The following is a 26,324-nucleotide window of genomic DNA, read 5'->3' on the forward strand; positions in this document are numbered from 1 at the left end:
GAGGTGCTGAAATAGAAAAGAAATTCAGAGAAAAGAAGATTTGGGCATATTTAGGACTCAAATTGTGAGCAAGGGAGAGAGTGAGCGGGAGAGAGCCAAAGAATCTTTCCTGGAAGCAATGTAGCCAAGGCGCTCTTTAGAGACTAGACAAGCTAAAGACTTTTAACAGTTGCTTACTATTGGATATTCACTACTATATTCTTCTTGCTCCCATTTCTTATGAAGTCCTCAATATAGTCAGGGGAAGCAGGGATTCAGAGATCCTGAGTTTCAAGTCCAGGTTGGCAAAGAGTAGGGGAAAATAAAGTACATGTGGACACAGGAGCCAGAGGGTGGTGGTCAGAGACATCTGGGTTCTGTAGGCACAAGGGGGTCATTTTCAGATTCAAGCTGCTTCTACTTCATTCTATGAAGCCATCCTCAGGAGCCCCTTAATTTTGTACACACAATGTCTTTAATAAGAACACGCTGGAAGAGCTCTCTGAGTGTTGCGGCTTCACTTGCTCTTTGGGCCTCCCCTTCTCAGGAAGAAGCTGGCCATCCGGTTGCAGGAGGCTGCTGAAGCCATGGGAGTGGCCAATGCCAAAAATGCCTCCCTGGAAAGGGCTAGGCTCCGACTGCAACTTGAGCTCGGGGACACCCTGTGGGACCTCCGGAAGGCACGCTCCACGGCCGATGCATTGGACCGGAAGCAGCAGCACTTTGACAAGTGCCTGGACGACTGGAGGCAGAAGCACGAGGAGTCCCAGGTGATGCTGGCCGCCTCTCAGAAGGAGGCTCGGGCCCTCAGCACTGAGCTCCTGGAGCTCAGGCATGCCTATGAGGAGAGCGCTGTGAGCCAGGAGGCCCTCCAGAGGATGAACAAGGACTTGCAAGGTATGCTGGGCCATAATGAATGTAGCCACAGCAGCATGGTCAGGGCCTCACCCAGGTCTTAACTTTTCCATTTTTAATACTTCCTTTCAAAAAATTGTTTTTTCTTACTACAGATACTATTTTCATTAAGCAAATTCCAAAGGTGACTACTCTCCTACCTTTAGTCCCAGTCCACTTGGTAAAGGAAGCCTGTTAATTTCTTTGTATCTATCACCCTACCAAGATATTCCATGTACATATATGTGAATACATTTTTTTTACTTAAATTACACATTATTCTTCATATTTTATTATTTTATTTAGTGCATTTTATTTTTATTTTATTTTTTGTCTTTTTAGGACTGTGCCTGTGGTATATGGAGGTTCCCAGGCTTGGGGTCCATTTGGAGCTGTAGTGTCTGGCCTACCCCACAGCCACACCAACTCCAGATCTAAGCCACATCTGCAACCCACACCACAGCTCACGGCAACACCAGATCCTTAATCCACCGAGCAAGGCTAGGGATCAAACCTGCATCCTCATGGATGCAGTCAGATTCATTTCCACTGAGCCAAGACAGAAACTCCTACATTTTCTCATTTAACAAATGTTTCTACAGCCCATACCATGTGCCAGGTGCTGTTCTACATATAACTATTCATTGTTTAAGTCTCAGGACAGTCTTATGTGTTAGTTTCTTTATCTGTAAAATGCAGATTATATTGAGTCACAGAAGGTTAAGAACTTGGCCAAATTCACATTTAATAGGTAGCAGATCTGAGATTTGAGCCCAGCCAGCTGGATTCTGGCATACATACTTCACTACTGGCTCTGCCCACCTCCCTTGTACCCATACCTGGAGCCCAACCACATGATTGTTAATAGCAATACAGTGTTTTAAAATAGGATGATTAACACATTTAACTAGACCTTATTCATTTTAGATACTATTATTCACGATTATAAATAATCCTTTGTTGTACATCCCTATGTATATATTTGTGGACACGTACAAGTATTTCAGTAGGGTAGATTCCTAGAAGTGAAATTACTGGGCTAAAGGAATTAATTTTTAAATTTTGAGATACTGCCCAGTGCTTCTGGTCTGGGGACTGCACTTGGTCTGGGGTGAGGTATGATTCTAAGATATGGTCAGTATAGAGACCCACTGCCTCAAGTTTTCTCTTGGGAGCCCCTCTTCTGGAGAAGCCGGATCAGAGAAGGAGTTATTATTCATATGAGAATTGCCATCTAATGGGTTTGTTTTTGTCACTTATAAAAATTCTTGTCATGTCCTATCACAGCCCTGGATCTCACAGCCCTGTTCAAACTCTTGAACTCCTTTCACTGCCTCTGGACTGTGGATAATTCCCAGAGCACTTGGCCCTGCTCCACAGCTCTTGGGTTCTAGAGGCTTCCTTCATGAACAGGCAGGTGGTGGAGGTTTTGTCACTTCTGGATGCCTTGCTCTGTCAAAGGCTGGTGTTCATGAGAGGCTAGGCACAAAACCTCAAGTGCTTGAGCTCCTTCCTAGCTCTATCTGGGCTCACACATTAGCTTCTGGCAGACAAAGACGCGACGTATGCTATAAGATCCCATCCTGGTGTTGAGTAGCAGCTGCCACAACAGCTGCCACCAGTGTTGATAGCTAAGCATTTCCACTGGAAGTGTAGGGATTCCAGGGCTGTGTCCTAGAGCCCCACCAGGCAGTATCTGGCATAGCTCTGACGGGAGCAGGACTACCATGTACAGTTACACAGGTTGTTTAATGCACAATCCTCTAAGAAACACCATCCTTACCCATTGTTGTAAGCAACTTTCTGACAGATGGCAAAAGAATATATTGAAGAGGTGATTCCTATTTCCAATTCAAGCAAAGGCTCCATACGTACCAGTAGTGAGCTTGTCATCCCATTACCAAGGATGGCATGACCATGGTCCCAGTGGGCCTCTGGGAACAGTCTGTTGTGCCTGATATCATGGGTCTGAGACTGGTTCCCTTCGCTAACTTTGTTTTTCTTCCATCTCCAGAAGAGATTTCTAATCTGACAAATCAACTAAGAGAAGGAAAGAAGAACTTAAGCGAAATGGAAAAGGTCAAGAAACAGATTGAACAAGAAAAGACTGAAGTCCAGATGACATTGGAAGAGGCGGAGGTATTACCTCTGGGGAGCAAAGAAGGCTTTTATCATTGTGACAAAGCAGAAGATCAGCATTCTAGTAATAACAACAACACAATGACATTTATTCAAGTGTTAACTACATGACAGGCATTATGCCAAATGCTTTGATGTATTTTTTTTTTTTACATAACCTCCATAGCAAACTATTGTCCTCATTTTAAAAATGAGGAAATTGAGGCTCAAAGGAGGGTAAGCAAAAGGGATGGAAATCTCCTTACTGTAATGAAAACAGGAACCACATCTATCTTGTTCCCCAATTTATCCTGGGGGCCTAAACCCTCACTGCTCTAACGGAGACCGTGGACCAGTTGCACAGTTATCATCCAGGAGCTTGTTAGAAATTCAGACTCTCAGCCCTCTCTTTGGCTCTGTTGAATCAGAATCTGCATTTTAACAAGGCGTTTTGGTGGTTCATATTCACACTAACATTTGAGAAGCACTGGACTAGAATATTGCCTGGCGTGTAGTAGAGGTTCAGTAAATATTTATTGAATGTTGAATGGATGAATATCCTCATACCTGCCCCTCTCTTTAAATATAATCAGTCAAAACCCCTCTCAAAAAAATCTAGGTAGTTTAAAAAACACGTTCAAAATGATACTCTCAAACATTTGTTTCTGAAAGCTCATCTTTATGCCAGTTGTTTGACAGGAATGTTTTCAGTGTTATGGATTAAAATTTTCAGGAAAAAAATTTTGATTTTATCCCAGGTGTGTGCTAGTGATTGAAAGGACCCCTGAGAAAACCTTTCGCCAAAGAGGGTGAACTCAGAAGGCAGTTAATCCTGTCGTGGTCATTAAGGGGTTAACAAGCCCTACCAAGCCTCTTTTCTTACAGGCTGAATTTCATTTTCTTGATCACCCTTTGAATAAGCATCCAGTCATATTAAAAATTCAACCCGTACCCACTCCCCCTCCAACAGAGACAATGATTTTTAAAAGACACAGCAGTCGATTTTAGGCACAGACTTTTTGGAAGGTGTAATAATGAAGAAATTAGACCCCAAAGGATTGCTCTATGTCAACCAATGTCTGCTCAATTGATTTTACCACCACATTTGTGTAAGAAAGCTGCCAGACAGACGATGTGTCAAGTGGGCGCTCTTGACACAGCTCTTGCCTTTTTATGCAAATTGTTTTCTGAGGCCCTCTGCCTTTTAAACAGAATCCTTTCTCTAGGCAGCGCAGTGTTCCCTAGCAAGCTGGGACCTTGTCAAGTGGTTGAACTTTGTTTCATTGGCTTGTTCTCTTTGGTTCCCTAGCCACCCTGACTAGGGACTTTCTAAAGTCACCACCTTAACCCAAAGAAGTCACTTTTAGGGTAGAAATTTCAAGCAACATGAGAAGCCAATGAGAGTTGTGATTTGGCAGGGCCAACTTTAGTTCTGTATGACATGTAGGACTTTGTATATTAAATCGATGGCCACATTGAAGGTGAGACTATTAAGGCCGAGTGTTTGTACCGCTTAGTAGCACTAGATGGCATTATATTCTGTTTGCATTTTCTCAACTTTTGTCGTCAGCCGTATCCATAAATACTTCATCAACTTGGACATGTATTTGTAAAATTGGGTTATTTATTTTCCTGGGTAAGCCTTTGTGAGAAACTTTATCATATTACTTTTGAAGTCACAAAACTCAAATTATGCCAGGTCACCTTCAAAGATTCACTTGTTCAGTGCATTTGCAAAGGTTAGAGGTAACAGCTCCCCCTGGAAGGAAGGGCAGGCACCCTGCCCTCGGAGGAAATGGCTATCCAAGCATCTGTTTTTATTTATTTTCTATTAGATTAAAGGTAGTATTGAGAGAACAGCAAAGCCTTAAGCCATTAAATTCCAAACATCTTTCTTATTTTTATTTTGAAATCGCTACCCAGTTTTGATCTTGATGGCATGCACTAAGCCCTCCTCAAAAGAGGCTATAAAAATTACTCCTGCCCTCAGGACTTGTCAGCCAATGATTAACTGACCAGTCGGTTGTCGTCACCCCTTGCACCCTTTATAAACATCCTCCAAATGTTCTGTTTGTTTGTTTCTTCTTCTATATAAATTTTTCCTTTGAAATAGGCTTTAAAGATTTAATCACACCTACACTTCTGAAACTGAATCACTTTTATTACATCCCTGGCAGTAATTGTCGCCTATATTTAAATTCACAAAGGGGTAGGAGATCTCCCTGCCTATCAAAGTAATCCATTTGAAGTAATAGGAATAATTATGGTGATAATGGCTCACACAGAGCAGTGTGTGTCAGGTACTTCCTAAATTCCGTTATTTAAGCACTGTCCTGTTTCTTGCTCTCTGAATGCTTTTGACTTTTTCTCTATCCTTCTGTGCTGTCCAGAATTAAATCAAAGTTTCGAGGTAGGAGTTATCACCTTCCTTGTTCTAGTTTTGATGCTTTTATTGATTCATCCCAAAGATGGAAACATTAGAAAAAGTAAAAAATAATACATTTAACATTTTAAATATAGTCACAAACAAGACTGAACTTTTCTATTTTAAAAAATGCTTTAGGTTCTAGTTCGTGAAGTACTGCTGAAAGCCCTAAGAATGTCAAAGCTATAAGTGACATGACAAAAGAAATCACTTGTCTCTCATCCTGTTCCAATCTTCAGGGACCGGATTTGAACTTAGATTATTCCTAGCAATTCTAAAGAGAGTTATAGTAATGATATATATTTAATACTTTTGTCCAAAAGTGGGCTTAACCTGGTGCTTCTTATTTATGTATTTCAGGGAGCCCTGGAACGTAATGAAAGCAAGATTCTTCGTTTGCAACTTGATCTCTCGGAAACTAAAGCGGAATTTGAAAGAAAGCTTTCAGAGAAAGACGAAGAAATAGAAACATTTAGGTATTTAAGATTATTTTGATGAGCAACAGTTGCATATTTCTGAATACTTAACAGAACAGAATTCACTGTGTTGGGCTGATTTCATGACCCCCGTTGGAACGTTATCAAAGAACCTTAGTTAGTCTAACCCTTCATTAGAATCTTTCTAATACACTCAGCACCGTTAATATGAAGAAATATTATCTACACAATTACTATTAGTTTATATGATTTTATTACAGTCAGGCAGTGTCTACTTGCATACAAGACTCAAGATAACATACCAAAAAGCATAAGCCTGTGGACAAGGACTGTGTATACTATCTGGGTCTCCCTGTAACAACCCTTTTTCTGGAATGTTCAAGAAACTGATAATGCTGAACAGTGGAGGAAAAGAACTAAAAAATTTGGTGCTGTGCATTAAAATTAATGTCAGATCTGAGTGAATTTTCCACATCCCCCCTGCCTGTACCTGTAGCCATTTGTTTGGAGAGGGGATATAGCCAAGAGCTAAGCTGCTTATTGAATCCCTGTTGAAGCAGCTGAGTCTTAATAGTCAGGAAACTGAATTAAACAGGAATCCTGGGTTGCAGGATCTTTTCTTAGCTCCATCATAACAAGCTGATGATGTTAGACATTTCACTTCTTAGCTTCTCAGGGAAGTGAGGGGATAAAAGCAGCCCCATCCATGTCATAGAAGGTGGTGAGGAAGATCAGTAAGCTGATGCTGGCAAAGCACTTCACACTCTGTAGATCAGAGGCACAATTACAAACTCATGGAATTAACCATGATTGTATTATCCATCTGATCAGTTCCCCTAAGTCAATGCCGTGTGTCAAGAAGGAAAATAATTTTTGAGCCTGAGGTTCAACCAGCAATTTGCTGTCAACATGTTAAAAAATAATTTAAAAAGTTAACATGTTCAGTTGAACTGGCCTCTTCCCCATAGCCCATCTTCAGACAAGACTCCCATGGGGGTCATTTTTTTAATGAGGATGTCAAGCCAAATTTGGCTCTCTGTGCACTTTGAGTTATCTTTGCTCTCACTCACCAGCGCTTTCCTCTATAGGACTGACTGGGGGGTAAGAGGCTCTGCGTCTGTGTCTAAAAGAGTTTTTTGATGAAGGGCCAAATCCCTGGGCCTTGATATTTGCCCTACTTCCTTCTACGAGGAACAAAAATGAACGTCTCCTTGTGCAGTAAAAAAAAAAAAAAAAAAAAAAAAGCTTATTTCAGGTAACAACGTCAAACCTGTGCCTATTAATAAACCTAGCTAAGAAAAAAATGAATCCTCAGAGAGTCTGCATCTTGTCAGGTACTTCTGAATGTTGTAGAGCTGTTCACCAATTATAATAATTTTAGTGCAAAGGAAGCTGGTGATCCAAACAGCTCAGGCAGGGAGAAGAAAGAAATGAAGACGGATGAGGCAGGAGCTGTGAAGAGGATGAAAAAAGAAGGGTGGGCCAGAGGGAGCAGTGAGCTATTCATGAGTTTTAGTTAATGATTCATAATAACTCTAATAGGTACATCCGGAAAGGAAAGGTGAGCATATCTTCACAAAATATCACAAATCCCAATACAGGCAGTCTCTGTGTGAGTGCCCTGTGCCAGTGCAGATTGCATCAGAATGCCTAGGAGTAATCTGAGGGTTTAATCTGACTTCAGGAATGGGAGAGGAAGGGATGTAAAAGGAAACTGAAGAGAACTCCAGAGGGAAATATTAGCAAAGCATATGATTTTGAGCAATCAAGTATATGCCAGGTGAATTCTAGAACCCAAGGGAAACACTGCCTGAGGGCAGATGAGGTTCAAAGTCCTGTTCTAAGTAATCCTTGGGAAGTGCCTGTAAGTGAAGGAGGCTTGTGAGACAGGACCTAGGAAGTCCAAGGGACCAGGAGAGCAGGAGAGGGACTCAGAGGCAAAGGCAAAACTTTGGCAGAGCTACAAACCAAATCATTCATTCTCTGCCTCTCTGCCTGCTGCTCTTCCGTTTGGTGAGAACTCATCCTGCATAAACTGGACTGGAAGCCTGTTGGTGGTGAAAGAATGCACAGCTGGTACACAAGTCATAGGTTTGACTTGTTCAACAGATATTTGAGTGCTTCATGTTGGTGAGACACTGTGTCTGCTATTCTGCATGAGGCTTTCCCAGCCTTTAAGGATTGATAGGGCTTTTTTGTTTCCCTACAAATGCTGTAACTAGCAGAGCTAGAGGTCAGGAGGTTACAATGCATTCACTGATGGAAGGAGGAGAGGAGTTTTGATGGCTGCTTTTGATCCTCGTCATCCTGGACACAGGAAAGGAAGAGTGACTTTCATGGCCAGCTTGAAGGCCACCTGGTGGCCATAACTGCCGTGTAAGTCAGGCCTGCTCAAGGCAGTAGACTGGGTTGAAAACAAGGTGATCAGGTGCCTTCTAAGTCTTCTGTGGTCACTGACTATTCCTTTCTTTTTTTCTATCTATCTATCTATCTATCCATCCATCCATCCATCCATCCATCCATCCCTCCCTCCCTCCCTCTCCCAACTCAGGGTATTCAAGGAAAGGCTGAAATGTTGGGGATCTTCTCACTGGCCCAGAGCCAGGGTGCCCCTGGCCTTCATTCTGTTCCCCTTGGACACACTTGGATTGGTGCTATGGAAGGAATTTTGGGGAATGAAACATTGAAATTCCTTACTCTATCAAAATTCACTTGTTTGTTTTGATCATCTACAGAAAGTTAGGCAAACTTTTTCTGTATGTGTCAGGTAGTAATTATTTTGGGGTTGTGGGCTACAGGGTCTCTGTTTCAGCTACTCAACTCTGCAACTATAGGTCAAAAGCAGCCATAGACAATAGAAAATCATATGGGCATGACTGGATTCAGCCCATAGCCCACAGGTTGCCCACTGTGGCTTCAGGTATGTAGTAACGTTTCTTCATGTCTTCCTTCCATATGGTTCACTCCTCTGAACTCAGTAATATCAAACTTTTCTATGTGGTCTCAATTTACATATACTATCCATCCAACTTGATTTCTTTTATTGTCTGAGTCTCTGCCAGAAGAATTTGCTTAAATCTTTTCTTATTTCTAAGTAAAATATTTTAATGCAGCTTCAGGAAGTAGGATCTCAAACCCAGACATGGCATTTAGTTGGCAAAATATCTTGTTAATCATTTTAAAGCTGAATGATATGTATTAGAATTAAGGAAAACTTTGCATTTATCTTATATAGATGAGAAACATTGCAAGAGAAAAAAAACCTATTAAATTGACAGTCAATTTAAAATCCTTAGCCTTTTCTTTTTTAAATCAAAGTATAGTTGATTTACAATGTGTTAATTTCTGCTAAGAAACAAGGTGATTCACTTATACATATATATATATATACTTTTTAATAATTCTTTCCATTATGGTTTATCATAGGACTTTCAATGTAGTTCTCTGTGCTATACAGTAGAGCTTGTTGTTTATACTGTCCATATATAATAGCTCACATCTGCTAACCCCAACCTCCACTCTATCCCTCCCCCAACCCCCTCCCCACTGGAAAACATAATTCTGTTCTCCTTGTTCATATGTCTATTTCTATTTCATAGATAAGTTCATTTGTGTCATATTTTAGATGCCACATGTAAGTGATATCATATGGTATTTGTCTTTCTGTTTCTGACTTACTTCACTTATGATAATCTCTAGTTGCATCCATGTTGCTGCAAATATAATTACCTAGTTCTTTTTCAAGGCTGAGTAATATTCCACTATATATATATGTATGTATGTGTATGTATATGTGTGTGTGTGTATACATATACAGACCACATCTTCTTTATCTATTCGTCTGTTTATGAACATTTAGGTTGTTTCCATGTCTTGGCTCTTGTGAATGGTGCTGTTGTGAACATAAGGGTGCATGTATCTTTTTGAATGAAAGTTTTGTCCAGATATATGCCCACGTAGTATTTGGATTTCTGGATCATATGGTATTTCTGTTTTTAGTTTTCTGAAGAACCTCCATACTGTTCTCCATAGTGGCTGCACCAATTTACATTCCCACCAATAGTGTAGGAGGGTTCCCTTTTTCTCCATATCCTCTCCAGCATTTGTTATTTTTAGACTTTAATGTTAATGATGGCCATTCTGACCTGTGTGAGGCAGTACCACATTGCAGTTTTGATTTGCATTTCTCTAATAATTAGTGATGTTGAGCATCTTTTCATATGCCTCCTGGCCATCCATATGTTTTCTTTGGAGAAATGTCTATTTAGGTCTAGGTCTTCTGCCCATTTTTTAATTGCATTATTTGTTATTTCATTGTTGAGTTGTATGTGTTGTTTGTATATTTTGGAGTTTAAGCCCTCATTGGTTGCATCATTTGCAACTACTTTCTCTCCCATTCCATAGGTTGTCTTTCTTTCTTCCTTTTTTTTTTTTTTTTTTTTTTTTTGGTCTTTTTGCTATTTCTTGGGCTGCTCCTGTGGCATATGGAGGTTCCCAGGCTAGGGGTACAATCAGAGCTGTAGCCGCTGGTGTACACCAGAGCCACAGCAATGTGGGATCTGAGCCATATCTGCAACCTACACCACAGCTCACGGCAACACCGGATCCTTAACCCACTGAGCAAGGCCAGGGATCAAACCCGCAACCTCATGGTTCCTAGTTGGATTCGTTAACTGCTGCGCCATGACGGGAACTCTCTCTCTCTCTTTCTTTCCTTCTTTCCTTCTTTCCTTCTTTCCTTCTTTCCTTCTTTCCTTCTTTCCTTCTTTCCTTCTTTCTTTCCTTCTTTCCTTCTTTCCTTCTTTCCTTCTTTCCTTCTTTCCTTCTTTCCTTCTTTCCTTCTTTCCTTCTTTCCTTCTTTCCTTCTTTCCTTCTTTCCTTCTTTCCTTCTTTCCTTCTTTCCTTCTTTCCTTCTTTCCTTCTTTCCTTCTTTCCTTCTTTCCTTCTTTCCTTCTTTCCTTCTTTCCTTCTTTCCTTCTTTCCTTCTTTCTTTTTCTTTCCTTCTTTCCTTCTTTCTTTTTTTTTTTTTTTTCTTTTTCTTTCCTTCTTTCCTTCTTTCCTTCTTTCCTTCTTTCCTTCTTTCCTTCTTTCTTTCCTTCTTTCCTTCTTTCCTTCTTTCCTTCCTTCTTTCCTTCTTTCTTTCCTTTCCTTCTTTCCTTCTTTCCTTCCTTCCTTCCTTCCTTCCTTCCTTCCTTCCTTCCTTCCTTCCTGCTTTCCTGCTTTTTTTGGTTTGTTTGTTTCCTTTGCTGTTCAAAAGCTTGTGAGTTTGATTAGGTCCCATTTGTTAATTTTTGGTTTTATTTCTATTGCCTTTGGAGACTAACCTAAGAAAACATTAGTATTATTTATGTCAGAGAATGTTTTACTTATGATCTCTTGTAGGAGTCTTATGGTGTTATGTCTTATGTTTAAGTCTTTAAGCCATTTTGAGTTTATTTTTGTGCAGGCTGTGAGGATATGTTCTAATTTCATTGATTTACATTTGGCTGTCCAACTTTTCCAAAACCACTTGCTGAAAATATTGTCTTTTTTCCCATTTGTATATTTTTGCCTCCTTTATCAAAGATTAATTGACCATCAGTGTCTGGGTTTATTTCTGGACTCTATTCTGTTTTATTGATTCCTATGACTGTTTTTGTGCCAGTAGCACAGTTTTTATTACTGTAGCTTTGTAGTATTCTCTGAAGTCTGAGAGGGTTATGCCTCCTGCTTTGTTCTTTTTCTTCAGGTTGGCTCTGGCAATTCCAGGTCTTTTACAATTCCATATAAATATTTGGGTTATTTGTTCCAGTTCTGTGTAAACTGTTATAGGTAATTTGATAGGGATCACATTAAATCTGTAGATTGCTTTGGGTAGTATGGCCATTTTAACAATATTCTTCCAATCCAAGAGCATGGGTTATCTTTCCATTTCTTTAAATCATCTTCAGTTTCCTTTATTAATGTTTTATAGTCTCAGCATATAAATCTTTCACCTCCTTGGTCAGGATTATACCTAAGTATTTTATTTTGGGGGGTGCAATTTTAAAAGGTATTTTTTTTTTACATTCCTTGCTGACATTTCATTGTTAGTGTAAAAAAAAAATGCAACTGATTTCTGTATGTTAATCTTGTATCCTACTACCTTGCTGACTTTGTTCATCAGTTCAAGTAGTTTTTGTGTGGAATCTGTAGAGTTTTCTATATATATAGTATCATGTTATCTGCATATAATGACAATTTTACCTCTTTCCTTCCAATTTGGATACATTTTATTTCTTTTTCTTGTCTGATTGTTGTATCTAGGACTTCACAAAACTATGTTGAATAGAAGAGGTGAGAGTGGTGTCTTTGTCTTATTTCAGATTTTAAGGGGAAGGTTTTCAGTTTTTCTCCATTGAGTATTATACTGTCTGTGGGTTTTTCATAAATGGCTTTTATTGTGTTGAGATATTTTCCCTCTATACCCACTTTGGTACGAGTTTTTATCATGAACGTATGATGAATTTTGTCAAATGCTTTTTCTGCATCTCTTGCAATGATTATGTAGTTTTTGATTTTGTTTATGTGGTGTATCACATTGATTGACTTGGGTATGTTGAACCATTCGTGTGAAATTGGGATGAATTCCACTTGGTCATGGTGTATAATCTCTTCATATGTTGTTGGACTCTGTTTCCTAATTTTATGAGAATTTCTGCATCTACAGTCATCAAAGATATTGGCCTATAATTTTTGTTTTTGGTGGTCTTTGTCTGGTTTTGGTATCAGAATGATGATGGTTCATAGAATGTCAGTGGAAGTGTTCTCGCCTCTTCAATTTTTTGGAAGAGTTTGACAAGGAATGTTTGGCAGAATTCATCTGTAAACCCATCTGGTCCTGGACTTTCATTTGTAGGGAGTTTTTTTGTTTTTGTTTCTGTTTTTTTTTAGGGCTGCGCTGGCAGCATATATTGGTTCCCACACCAGGGGTCCAATCAGAGCTACAGCTGCTGGTCTATGCCATAGCCACAGCAAAGACAGATCCAAGCCGTCTCTGTGACCTATACCACAGCTCATAGCAATGCCGGATCCTTAACCCCCTGAGCGAGGCCAGGGATCAAACCCACAACCTCATGGTTACTAGTCGAGTTTGTTAACCACTGAGCCACTACGGGAACTCCCATGTAGGGAGTTTTTAAATCACAGATACTTTTTGACTTCTAGTGATTGGTCTGTTCAAGTTGTCTATCTCCTCTTGATTCTATTTTGGTGGGCTGACTGTTTCTAGAAAGTTGTCCATTTCCTCTGTTGTCAAATTTATTTGCATATAATTGTTCATAGTATTCCTTTATGGTTTGTTTGTGTGTTTATTTTTTTTATATGTTTGTGGTGTTGGTTGTTAGGTCTCCTTTTTCATTTCTTATTTTGTTTATTTGGGTTCTCTCTCTTTTCTTCTTGGTGAGCCTGGGCAGAGATTTGTCAATCTTATTTACACTTTTGAAAAGTCAGCTCTTGGTTTTACTTGATTTTTCCTATTTTTAAAATTTCTATTGTATTTATTTCCTTTTTGGTCTTTATTATTTTCTTCCTTCTGATGACTTCAGGCTTTGTTTCTTCTTTTTATAGCTCTTTTAAGTGGTAGATGAGGTTGTTATTTGAGATTTTTCTTGTTTTTTGAGGACGGCCTCTATCACTATGAACTTCTTTCTGAGAACTACTTTTGCTACATCCCATAGGTTTTGTATGGTTGTGTTTTCATTGTCATTTGTCCCAAGGTATTTTTTAATTCTTTGATTTCATCATTAACCCATTGGCTTTTTATAGCATGTTGTTTAGTCTCCATGTAGTTATTTTTTTCTCCTTTTTCTGTATTTTATTTCTAGTTTCATGCTGTTATGGTCAGAAAAGATGCTTGAGATAATTTCTGTACTCTTAAATTTATTGAGGCTTGTTCTGTGCCCTAGTTTGTGATCAATCCTAGAGCATGTTCAACTTGAACTTGAAAAGAATGTGTACTCTGATTTTTTTGGATATAATATCCTGAAAATATCAATTAAGTCTAACTGTTCTATTGTATCATTTAGGTTCTCTATTGCCTTATTGATTTGCTGTCCAGAAGATCTGTCCATTGATGTGACTAGGGTGTTTCTCCTTTATGGCAGTTAATGTTTGTTTTGTGTATTAGAGTTCTCACATATTAGGTGCATATATGTTGATGAGTGTAATATCCCATTCTTATATTGATCCTTTTATCATTATATAGTGTCCTTCTTTATCTTTCTTTATCGCCTTTGTTTTGAAGTCCATTTTGCATGACATGAATATTGCAACTGCAGCTTTCTTGTCATTTCTGTTTGCATGAAATATCTTTTTCTACCCCCTCACTTTAATCTATATGTTTCCTTTGCCCTAAAATGGGTCTCTTATAAGCACCATATTGTAGGCTCTTGTTTTTCATCCATTCTGCCACTCAGTGTGTTTGGATTGGAGCATTTAGTCCATTGTCAGTTAAGGTAATTTTTTTTTTTTTGTCTTTTTTTTGGTCTTTTCTAGGGCTGCACTGGCAGCATATGGAGGCTCCCAGGCTAGGGGTCTAATTGGAGCTGTAACTGGTGGCCCATGCCAGAGCCACAGCAACATGGGATCCGAACCACATCTGCGACCTACACCACAGCTCATGGCAATGCCAGATCCTTAACCCACTGAGCAGGGCCAAGGATCAAACCTGCAGCTTCATCGTTCCTACTCAGATTCATTAACCACTGAGCCACAATGGGAACTCCAGTAATTATTGATATATATGTATTTATTGCCATTTTAAGTCTTGATTTCCCATTGATTTTATATTTCTTTTTTGTCTCTTTCTTTTTATTTTTCCTCTGTTGTTTGATGGTTTTCTTTTGTTTTATACTTATATTCCCTTCTTGTTGGTTTTTTTGAATTTACTGTATGTTTTTGATTTGTGATTACCCAGTTTTTCATGTATGTTAAAACCTTCCTATATCTACCTGTCTTGGACTAATTTTCTGTATAGTCTTAAACACATTCTAGGGGGAAAAAAACCCTACATTTTCTTATTCTTCTCCCCCACATTTTATGATCTTGATGTCTTCTTTTACATCTTCATGTCCATCCTTTCGCCAATCATTGTATCATTTTCACAAAATTTTTTCGATTTCTTTTTTTAACCTATATACTTATTTTAGTGATTTGTTTTCCAATTGTGATTTTCTCTTTCCCCTTGATTCTTCTTTTCTATTCAGAGAAGACTTTTCAATATTTCCTTTATGACAGGTTTAGTATTGCTGTATTCTTTTAGTTTTTGCTTTTCTGAGAAATTCCTTTCCTTAGATTTTTCAAGTTTCAAATTTTTATTCTGATTTTCGTTTGTTTGCTTCCTTGCATATTGTTTGTCTCCTCAAATTATATTTTACATTTCAGGGGGGAAAAAAGAGAAAGAAAAGGCACTTCTTACTATTTCCTGTGGTCCTGACTGCTTCATTTTTCTTAAAAATGTACTTAAGGAGTTTTCATTTTAAAGATTTCTTGACTCTATGCGGAATGTGCTGATTGTTTAGCAGCCATTCTCTAGGCCTGTATTATATAGAAGCCTCTTAAACCAGAACACTTTCTTCTTGTCTGTAGGCACTTGTGAAGTTTCATAAACAACTGTGGCAAAAGTACAATTTGAAACATTCATTTTGTCTGCTTTAGTAGAATATATCTTTGTACAGAGGATTTGATACCAGTCTAGGGATGCTTTAGCATTCCTGAATAAGGAGAGCCAGCTGTGGCAAAAATGAGTTTCCTCATTTCCTCACTCCTGAAAATGAGCAGTGTATCAAAGCTTTCAGTGATGTTGAGCGTTTGTCCCTGTAGTAGTTATTGGCTAGGGCTGCCATAACAAAATATACTGAGTGGCTTAAACAGAAATTTATTTTCTCACATTTCTGAAGGCTGAAGGTTCAAGATCAAGATGTTGACAAGTTTGGTCCCAGGACCTCTCTCCTTGGCTTGCAGGTGACCACCTTGCTGTGTCCTCCCATTTTCTTTTCTCTGTGCACATCCATCCCTGGTGTTTCTTTGGATGTCCGTATTTCCTCTTCTTATGAGGACATCAGTCAGATTGAATTAGGGCCCACTCTAAGGGCCTCATTTCAATTAATCACGTCTTCAAAGGCCCTATATTTAAATACACTCACATTCTGAGATACTAAGGGTTAGGAGCTTCAACAAATGAATTTGGTGCAGGAGGGAGGGTGGAGGCACACAATTCAGCTATAACAGTCTCTAGTAATTTTATATATTAGCATCCCTGTAAGATTCTGATCTGGGAGTAGAACAAAAGCTCAGAACCTAAGGATAGGCATGAGAGGCTAACTTCATCATGAGGGGGTCAGGACGTGGGGCTGGCAAAGGAGACATGATAACTCTGGGCTCTGGAACTAGAGTTATTTCTGGTACACTTCCATAACTACTGAGATCTCTCCTCATCCAACGTAGAGAACTACACTGGGGTCATGAAAAGTGGCCTGTCCACCCACCTGTCATCCAGTTGGAAGTTCTGACCAGATTCTTACCCCTCTGCAGGCTGTATGCCTTGTTGATTATCCTCAGAGCTCAGGATATTGGCCTCATGACAGCTCAGCGTGGAGCCTAATTCTGACCCAAGAGGAATACATGTCTATTGTTTGTGCTTGTAGGGCTCTATGAGGTTGAAGAATAAAAAGGCTCTTCCTTCCTCTGTCTTATCTGCCCAGCACTAGGCTTTCCTAGAGTGAGCCTAATAGGGCCTGTGTTAAGTTATAGCAGTTACACTGTCCTGAGTCACAACCAACAAATCTAGATGACTTAAAACCATCAAAGTGTATTCTTGCTTTGTGTCAGAGAGTTCAACATGGGGTAGAATGAAGATTGGGCCGCTATACTTCAAAGTCATTCAAGAACCCAGGTTCCTTCCATCTTAAAATGCTAGATCTTCCATGTGTGGCCACCAAATTTGCTGTGGATGAGAAAGAGCACAGGATCACACAAGTAAAAAGCTGTATGTTTGAGGCTTGGAAAGACTTCTGTTCATAGTCTACTGGTCAGGATTCAGTCACATGGTTCCAAACTCACTGCAAGATGGCTGGAGAATGATTGCCATGGGTTCCCACATTTTTTTCATTGTGTTCCTGAATACACATCTATTGTGCAAGCTTCTATCACTTTGCAAAAATGGTTTTAGTATGGAGCTTTTGTTGTTATAAAGGCATATTGAAGTAGTTCAATATCACACAGCAGTTGGTTTTCTCAGCCCATCCTTTGTTGTACTCCCAAACTCCTGGAGAAAGAAAGCTGTGCTACTCTTGGGGAATTAGGTATCCCAGGCCATTAGAGCAGGAGCGCTGGCACTCAGGACTTATTCCAATCTGGGTGACTCTTTCTTGCCTTGTTCAGACATGTTTCACCATTGAAAGTGTTTAAATATTATGCCTGTCTTAAGAGCATCCTCCCTTCATCCTTAGCTATTCTAGGAAATCCAGATATTTACCCTAGACTGTCCTTGAGGGGGTCTTAGTCAAGGCAAAGGCTGCCCTACTGGAACCTGAAAAAAATTCTGGTGCTTTTCTTGATTCATCCAGGAAGTTGGCCTGGGAATCTTAGTCTGTTCTGATGGACAAATGCTCACTGACCTAACCCTTCAACCTCCATGTTTTCCAGATGAAAACCCTTTAGACTCATTAATTACACATAATTTTTTCCCAGAATTTTAATTATTTTCTGATTCTGATACTGTTGTGTGTACACAGCAGGTACACTTTCTTAATTTGGGTGCACGATTTTTTTCCCTGAATGTTGCTCTAAAATTAGGAGGAAGCAGCAGTGCACTATTGACTCTCTGCAGTCTAGTCTGGATTCTGAAGCGAGGAGCAGGATCGAGGTTACCCGGCTAAAGAAGAGCATGGAAGGGGACCTCACAGAGATGGAACTCCAGCTCGGGAGTGCCAACCGGCAGGTGTCAGAGGCAACTAAATCCCTGGGTCAGCTTCAGATCCAAATCAAGGTATTTTCTACTGTAAGGTGGGAGATGGGGAGGGATGCCACTGCTTATGGGAGCCGACCAAGCCACAGGTTGTGTGGAGCAGTAAAACTGAGGACAGCAAATCTGATCCTTCAGGAGAACAAGCACATGCTTGCATTCAATGGGCAGGCCATGTTCAGAGCTCGTGAGCACCCAGGCGCAGGTCCCACTGAATGCTGGCAGGTGTTTTCTCTTGCAGGACCTTCGGGTGCAGTTGGAAGACAGCACCCGCCTGAACAGTGAGCTGAAGGAGCAAGTAGCAGTGGCTGAGAGGCGGAACACTCTTCTCCAGTCTGAACTCGAGGAACTGAGGTCCTTTCAGGAGCAGACAGAACGAGGGCGCAGGCTGGCAGAGGAGGAGCTCCTGGAAGCCACAGAAAAAATCAATCTCTTCCATGCCCAGGTGGGGCCCATAAACTCCCCATTAGCCACATGAGCTGGCTGAAGGCAGTGGTTTCCACACCCTTAGGCTTTGTACTATACACAGTTGCCACTGGATCCTTGAGGGTGGCCCATGGGTGGGAAAGAGCCTTTAACATCAGAATGGCAGGCACACCCGTCGTTCATCCCCAAAGGCATTGGTTCCCTGGGGCTGCCACAAACTGTCCACAAACCGAGAGACGTAAAACAATAGAAATATATTCACTCACAGTTCCAGAAGCTAGATGTCTGAAATCAAGGTGTTGGCAGGGTCCTGCATGTCCTCCAAATCTTGGAGGGGCATCTTTCCTTGCTCTTCCTAGCTTCTTAGTCACTTCAGTTTTCTACCTTCACATGGCATTTTCTCTGTGACTTAACATCGCCTTCCCTCTGTGCCTGTAGCGGTCTAAATTTCCATTTTTTTATGAGGACATCAGTCATACTGCATTAGGATACACCCTAATGACCTCCTTTTAACTTGATTACCTCTGTAAATACCCTACTGCTAAGTAAGGTCACATTCTGAGGATTGAGGGTTAGGACAACAACTTTTTTTTTTTTTTTTTTTTTGCCTGGAGGGGCACAATTTTACCCATAACACTAAGCCCTGCAGAGGAATGAACTGTCAAGCACTCATAGCTAGGATGCTGGAGAGATAGAGGGAGGGAGAGAGAGGGAGAGGGATGTTCCCTAGTGTTCCATGATCACTTGCCTGCATCTCCTGTCCCCTCTAAGCCATCTGCTCCTACAGCATCCCGGGATTCCAAAAAAAAAAAAAAAAAAAAAGTGCTTTTGGCTCAGAGCCAGGAAATTTCAAACAGTACTGAGTGGTTGCTGACGTCTATGATGAGCATCAGGGCTCTGGCTTCTCATGGAAGATTATGTAAGTGACACAAAGCGAAAATTCTTAGAATCTTTGCCATTCTCATAGCATCAAGAGAAACCACAATGGCTGGGACAAATGCATATAGTAAATGAGTCATTCAACAAACATTTATAGGATACCTACCACAACCTGGACATGTATGCATGGCAGAGATAGATACAAAATGCCTCCATCATCCTAAAAATGTTCAGATATAAGTAAATAAACTATGATGTACTGTTGGGAGTATAGTTAGTGATAAAGCAAGCGTACCCCTATAGAAAACTCTTCCCTGACAATCCTAGACTTAGGAAAATGAACAGTATCCTTAATCTGAGTCATGAAGGACATGTAAGAAGTCAGCCAGGTAGAGAGAAAAGTCAAGGACAGAGACATAGGAAGAAGAGGGAATGTAGAATGTTAAGGAACATTGTTAAGGAAATTGATATACTTGCTAGAGCATGGGGCTGGGTTAGAAGAGATCAGAAGAATTATTGCGAAGGGAGAGGCAGGTAGAGTCTTCAGGGACCTTGAGTCTGAGACTGATGGAGTTTGAATTCTGTCGTGCAGCTAAATGGGGGTCTGCTGAAGAACTGTGAGTATCTGGGGGGTGAAGTTATTAGATTTGCCTTTTAGGAAGTCTACTCTGATGATATTTGTGAAGGATGGATTAAAACAACCAGGGGCAGATGTGCCATGCTCTGGGGTATTTAGAAATGTCTGTGGGATCATTTTGGTTGCCATAGTGACTGGAAAATGCTACTGACATTTAGTGGGCAGAGTCCGCAGACACTACTGCTCCTGCAAGATTCAGAATAATTCAACATCACAAAGAATTGCCCTTCCCAGAATGCCAACTGTGACCCCACTGAAAAACACTAGATAAAAGAAGTGTAAACCACAGATGTACCAGCTGGAAGGCATTGCATTTAGTCTGTGCTTACCATTTGACTTTTGTGTCCATGTGTATGACACAATCCTATTTGAATACCAGGTGGCATAAGACAAATAGGCTATAGATTATACACAATTCCCAGCAGGCTAACTCACTTCAGTATTTTCTTTCTTTCTCAAGAAAGCTTAACTAAATACAATAAGTGGGATTTCTAGTAAAGTAGAATATTGAATTTTTAAAAAGTAAATCATCCACTATCTGTAGTACTTAATAGCTATTGGTAACAAATCATTTGCCAGGCACATTGTAACTGATGATGTAGTGGCTTCCGGTAAGATGAAAAACCACTAGCCTAGAGAGATATAAGGGCATCAACCAGAGTAAAAGAAGACAGGAAGGGATATTTTGCCAAAAAAAAAAAAAAAAAGAAAGAAAGAAGGAAAGAAAATTAGGCAGTGGAGACTTGATCTCTAGAGCAGAATGGAAATTTTAGGTGTATCAGAGAAACTAACACAAAAATGCAAATTCTCAGGTCTTACCCCAGACCCACTGAATCAAAATCTCTGCAGTAGGACCCAGGAATCAAACAAGTTTTCAGATGATGCTGTAGGCCCAGAGATTACCCTTTGAGCAGCTCCAGTCTGGGTGATATACTGCTCACAAGGACTCTTCCCCTACCTTAGCTATGTGAGGACGCCTTGCAATTACTAGAACACTGTCAACCTTGTGACTGACGTATAAGAAGCACTTTATGGAACCTTCTTCTTTCCCAGACCTCGAGCCTAGCAAACATATGAGGCCAAACTTGTCCTTGTCTGATTGCAAGTGTCATTTTTCAAATCTGGGACTATCTAGATTGCCCCTCTGCACAATGCTCCCTTACCCTCTTCCTCCCAAAGAGAACCAATTAAAGAATCACTCAGCTTGAGAAGATTTTAACCATCATGTCCCTGGCAGATTTTAAATGATTCTATATATAAACAAATCAATATTTATACTTGCACCTTTCTTTACAAAGAAAGAGTTCCTCTGGAGTTTTGTTCAGTGAGCATCCCAATGCACTCCAGGAAATACCCTCAGCCCTAGATCACACTCATGGTGTGGGAGGCCTGGGGTGCACAGAGCCCTTGGGTTGCCAAGGATGGCAACCTTGACAGAGGTGCTTCCCGCCATCAAGGAAACAGGGTAGGACCTGTGAGGCTGGAATATCTCCCTTCCTTCCTATTTCCAAGGCTTAATCTTATCACTGAGAGAGGCATTAGCTAGAGGAAACTGAAAGAACAGAGGAGAAATTAAAAATAGGAAGGCTATGCCTTTTAAATACATTCTCCGTGCTAAGATTTCACACCCTCAGAAAAGCTGTGCTGCAAACATAAACCAAATAGGAGCTTCAGCCTCTAATGTCACAACCCAGGAAGGAAAGAAGTAGGGCAGCACCAGCCAAAGAACACAGATAATCTTCCAGTGTAAGGGAGGTTTCTAAGGTGGGAGGGGCCAGCGGGACGGGAGAGGGGGGAGGCTCAGGTGAACTGCTTTCCCCACCCCCTCACTGCAGACTGAGATAGGAAGGGAGGTAGACAACAAAGAAGATTCTTTTTCACCCTGGAGCAGCATGCTGGAAGCTGATTTTTATTCCCCAAACCCTTGCTTTCCACATGTCTGCTACTGACCCTGACTTCTGCTCTGGGACACTTGCTTTTTCCCATCAAAACGCAAAAGGCAGAAAAATGCATTCCTCAGCAATCTGACAACCAAACACGTGTTTGGGGCTTATAGGTTGCCTGGATCCATTTCTCCTTTCTGATTCAGACTGCTGTTATCTTTAGTCCTGAACCTTTAATAGATGAAATCCCTTGCATTCAAGCCTGCCTTTGAAGGGGGCTTTTCTAATGTGGCCTCCTGGGCCTGGAAATATTGCTTCACTGAGTACAGCTAACTAGAGGAAAGTGCCCTCCCAGCCAGACACCCTCCCTCTGTGTGTTCAGAATGGACCAGCTTGCGTTTCCACCACTGATCTCAACTTGCCTAATTCAGATGCTGCTTTTCCTTAGAACACAAGTCTCCTCAGCCAGAAGAAGAAACTGGAGGTTGATGTTGCCAGGATGCAGAAGGAAGCTGAAGAGGCGGTGCAGGGGTGTCAAAATGCAGAAGAGAAGGCCGAGAAGGCAGCCGCTGAGGTGGGTCCATTGACTGCCTGCTCAGTCCTGTCTTCCAGATTCCACGGGAGCAGTGGCCAAGGGGCAGAGCAAAGCTGCAGCCAGAGGAGTCCATTGATTCTCCATAGAGCCAGGAGGAGGACAGCTGACCTCTCTGTCCCCATTTTGAAAAATTAGGCCAATTAGCTCCTCCCTGCCAACCTATTCAGGCAATGAAAAGGAGCAGCCGAATTGCCACAAGCAAAATCTTATGAAAGCAGGAGATTTTTTCAAAAGTTAATCCACTTTCCACTTGTGAATCGATAAATCTACTGTCTAGAAACAATTCTTCTGTTTCCTTTCTAATAGCTATTTTCCTAGGGTCTGTAATGGTTTTATGACGATGATCTGGAAAGAATGCTTATTTCACTTACTTTTTACAGCCTGTACTACTGCTTCAGTAACAGACTCAGGCTGGTGAAGAAGGGCTTCGGGGCTGGCATACTTTCTTTATCGGCAAGTTTAAGATTGTTGATTGTGGTGCTTTTCTAAATGACACTAAGCTCAGGGTTGGCTGCCAGACCTGACTGTACCTTTGTGGGAACTGGAAAAGGACGCCCTCTGGACACCCACTGTGGGCAGATGAAGACTCCTCTCAAAAGGCATGGCAAGCAGAAGGCAGTACTCAGCAAAAAAAAAAAAAAAAATTGCAGAAGGAGGGAGGTGGGGAGAAGTCTGTGTGTTAAGGACAGCCTGGCTGGACCCAGTGCTTATTGAGCAGAGCTTGGGCTTGATTTCAGCCTCCACTCACCCCAACCCCATCACATGATTTTTTGCAGTCCATCAGACACACAACCAGATGCAGAAGCCCTGACTTTGCCATGTGAATGACAGCTGATCCTCTTGCTAAAAAGTGTATGGGAACCGAGGAGACACAGTGTTCAACTCGATTTTATATTAGCCATTGTAAAATTCACAAGAAGAGAAAAGCTCATTTCTGTATTTTCCTGAGTTATTTAGCACTCAGGGAGCTAAATGGAACTTTTGCTCCAAATCCTAGCTATCAGGCTACTATAGATCTACAAGAATGGGGAAGCAAGCCTAGCACTCAGCCATTTTGTATCAAGGCAGACACTCTGCTCTCTGATGGAAAAGAGGTGTGTGAAAGCTTAAAAGTGTCTGGCCAATGAAAAAATAAAATACTTAACATTTATGAAAATCAACATAGATAACAAGGAATAAAAAGAGCGTCTCCTCCTGCTTGGTAAATTTATGCAGTCACACATTAGGAAGACTAACTGCATAACCTTCCCTTTATAAAATTTTCTGGACAGTGTTGAAAAACTGAACTCACTATTTCTTCCCCTGCCTGTAATTCTCCAAGAGTTCAGCCCTGAGTTCCAACCACACACAGCAGAACCCAGAGTTGCCTCCATAATTCATTCTTTGCCCTCGCCATCTGCCCAGACGTCTCACACTTAAATTGTACAGATGGTTGGTAACCTGATAGACAGAGAAACTTTGGCTGGGAGGGCAGTGTTCTTACATCAAAGGCACTGAGATATTCATGAAACAGTTCTTAATAATTGCACCAAGACACCAAGCCCTTGTATACATAGCCTAAGCCAAGAGCAGGCTTCACAAGCATTAACCTTCTTTGTGCCAGAGTATTGGCACCCAGAGCATCTATTGCTGCCAAGTTCCTGGAGCCTAAACTTGTTTGCAGTTTCAAAACACAAAATTGCAGAAGTGAGATGTGAAAAAGATTCTCATAGGCAGTCCACACTTTTCCAGGTGCTTGTTGCTATAGAACATGTTCCATGGTTCACCTTTCTTTCAGTGCAGGTATTGTGTAAAGATGTTGACATAGTATTTCATCTTTGATCTGTTTCCATCACCCCTCATCCCAATCTCTTCAGGAGCTGCCACTATCTAGATTGCCTTGGGGTTAACAAACTCGAGGGCCACAGAGGGTAGGGAGAGCATAGTGGGAAGAGATTAAATACACATGGGCAAGGCAGGATCCCGAGTCACATCAGGAACTGACTGTGGGTGAAATGTTAAGCTCAGTTGGCTGCCAGATTCTCAGTCCCTTTCCTCCTTTTCTAGGTAGCAAATATGTCAGAAGAACTGAAGAAGGAACAAGACACCAGTGCCCACCTGGAGAAGATGAGAAAGAACATGGAGCAGACAATTAAAGACTTACAAGAAAGGCTGGATGACGCTGAACAGACTGCCCTGATGGGGACAAGGAAGCAAATCCAGAAACTAGAATCCAGGGTAGGAGTTTGCTGGGTAGTCATGGGGTCTTGACAGCTCCCAGTTCGAACCCTGATTGTCCTAGAATATCACATCCGAGAGGCCCTACCTCGCTCATCACTTTTGCTTGTAGCACTTTCTGACCTCTGAGAGTGTCACATCTCAAAATATTTATTCATTCTTCTTGACTTTGGGCCACCAAATAGGGCTTCTCTTAGACTGGACGAAATCCACCTTCCTGCTAAGTGAGTATACATCTCCTCCCACTCACTCACCCTAGCTCTAGGCTCCCTGAAGCCTGGGAAACCCACTGTTGCCAAACAGACCCTCACAGTCTTGCTTCTGTGCCTTTGCTCCTGTTATTTCCTGTGGAGAATGTCCATTTCCTAACAGCCAGAAAAGGGGGAGGGAAATAACTACATCAAGGATCAAAAAAGACTAGTGAAGATATGGTAGGGACTGACAGAAATTATGTATACCTGCCTTCTTCAGAGAGTTTTAAAAAAATTAGGAAGACCTATCCTGACAATAGGATTTCTTAAATTATTGCATCAATTCCAGTGACAATGTGCAGGTCATGTGGCAAATGCTGTGAGGGATGGAAAGAATATTTGGGATTTCGTGGCTCAGAAGGGCCTCTGGAAAATAAAATATTGCCTTTGCACATTTATGGTGTATCCATTTAATGGAATAGCAGTGCACATTTATGGCACATTCATTTAATCACACTGATTAAAAAGGAATGAGGAAAAGCTCTATGATGTTCTAGAAATCATTCCTAGCAGTATAATGATAAAAGGCTCAGCACGGTGGAGAGTATACAACCTTCTCTGCAAGAAAGGAGGTAAATATGAAGGCATGTTCACATTTGCTTATATTTTCAAAAAGAATTTGCGACAGGATAAAACAAAGACTAATAAAAACAGCTACTCATGGAAAGAGAACACAGAGATGGAAGTTAGACCTTTTGAATGCACCTGTTTAGTTGTTTGATTGCAAAATCATATGAAACATTTACAAGCTTCATATTTAAAAACAATTGTAAATCAGGGAGAAAAATGAAATAATCCCTAAAATTTTAAGACAAAAGGAAGCAAATGGAGCTAACTCTATAGAAAGTTGGGAGAGGGGCATAAAACACAAAGAACAATTATTCCCAGGACTTTTAAACATAGTTTAGTCTGTACATCCTTTAGGGAATAAGTGTAAGGACAAAACAAAATAGCAAAGCAAGCTGTATATGTAGTTTTAAAATAACAATATCTTATTATTGCCGCTAGGAATAATACTCATGTAATTGTCCAACAGCATATATAATAACAACCAAGATTTTTAGTATATGATAAAAACCATATAGGTATAAAATCAAAGGACTTAGAATATGCTTTTTTCTCCTCAAAATTACATGAATGATACTGGCATTTACAACTCAGATTTAAGACTGCAGGATTTCATTTCATTTCCAATTGCTGTTTGTCCACTATTAAGGACAGTAATAGAACCAGTGATAATTGAGCAGCAGTGAGCTCCTGATGATCAGATGAAACTAAGGAAATATGATTGGTTTTCTTAAAAACATGATCATATTACCATTTTCCATTAGAATTACATAAAAAATATTTACATGTGAAATTATGTAATATCTAGGATTTCCTTTAATAAAGTGATTTTTCCCTGAGGTGTTTTAACCACTTAAAAAACAACAACAAACCATAAGAAGTACTTTAAAAAGTAGAGGCAGACCTCTGTTGGTGTCATGTCCCAACTGACAGAATAGTGCATTGGTATCCTGTCTGATAAGGTTCAGGAGAGTTTTTTATTCTTTGTCTTTTTAGGGCCGCACCCACGGCATATGGAGGTTCCCAGCCTAGG

The 26,324-nt window shown here is 40.6% G+C and overlaps 1 protein-coding gene across 1 annotated transcript in view; it reads left to right on the forward strand.

The window, feature by feature from the left end:
• The window catches only part of MYH15 (myosin heavy chain 15), a 148,363-nt gene that overhangs the window by 105,031 nt on the left and 17,008 nt on the right, over positions 1 to 26,324 (forward strand). The window contains exons 31-37 of the mRNA XM_021069826.1: positions 527 to 876; positions 2,888 to 3,012; positions 5,777 to 5,892; positions 17,668 to 17,860; positions 18,078 to 18,281; positions 22,110 to 22,235; positions 24,303 to 24,473. Coding sequence (XP_020925485.1) covers positions 527 to 876; positions 2,888 to 3,012; positions 5,777 to 5,892; positions 17,668 to 17,860; positions 18,078 to 18,281; positions 22,110 to 22,235; positions 24,303 to 24,473 — 1,285 coding nt within the window. The remainder of the gene's footprint in view (positions 1 to 526; positions 877 to 2,887; positions 3,013 to 5,776; positions 5,893 to 17,667; positions 17,861 to 18,077; positions 18,282 to 22,109; positions 22,236 to 24,302; positions 24,474 to 26,324) is intronic.

Source organism: Sus scrofa, chromosome 13 (assembly GCF_000003025.6).
Source record: "Sus scrofa isolate TJ Tabasco breed Duroc chromosome 13, Sscrofa11.1, whole genome shotgun sequence".
Taxonomy (NCBI): Eukaryota; Metazoa; Chordata; class Mammalia; order Artiodactyla; family Suidae; genus Sus; species Sus scrofa.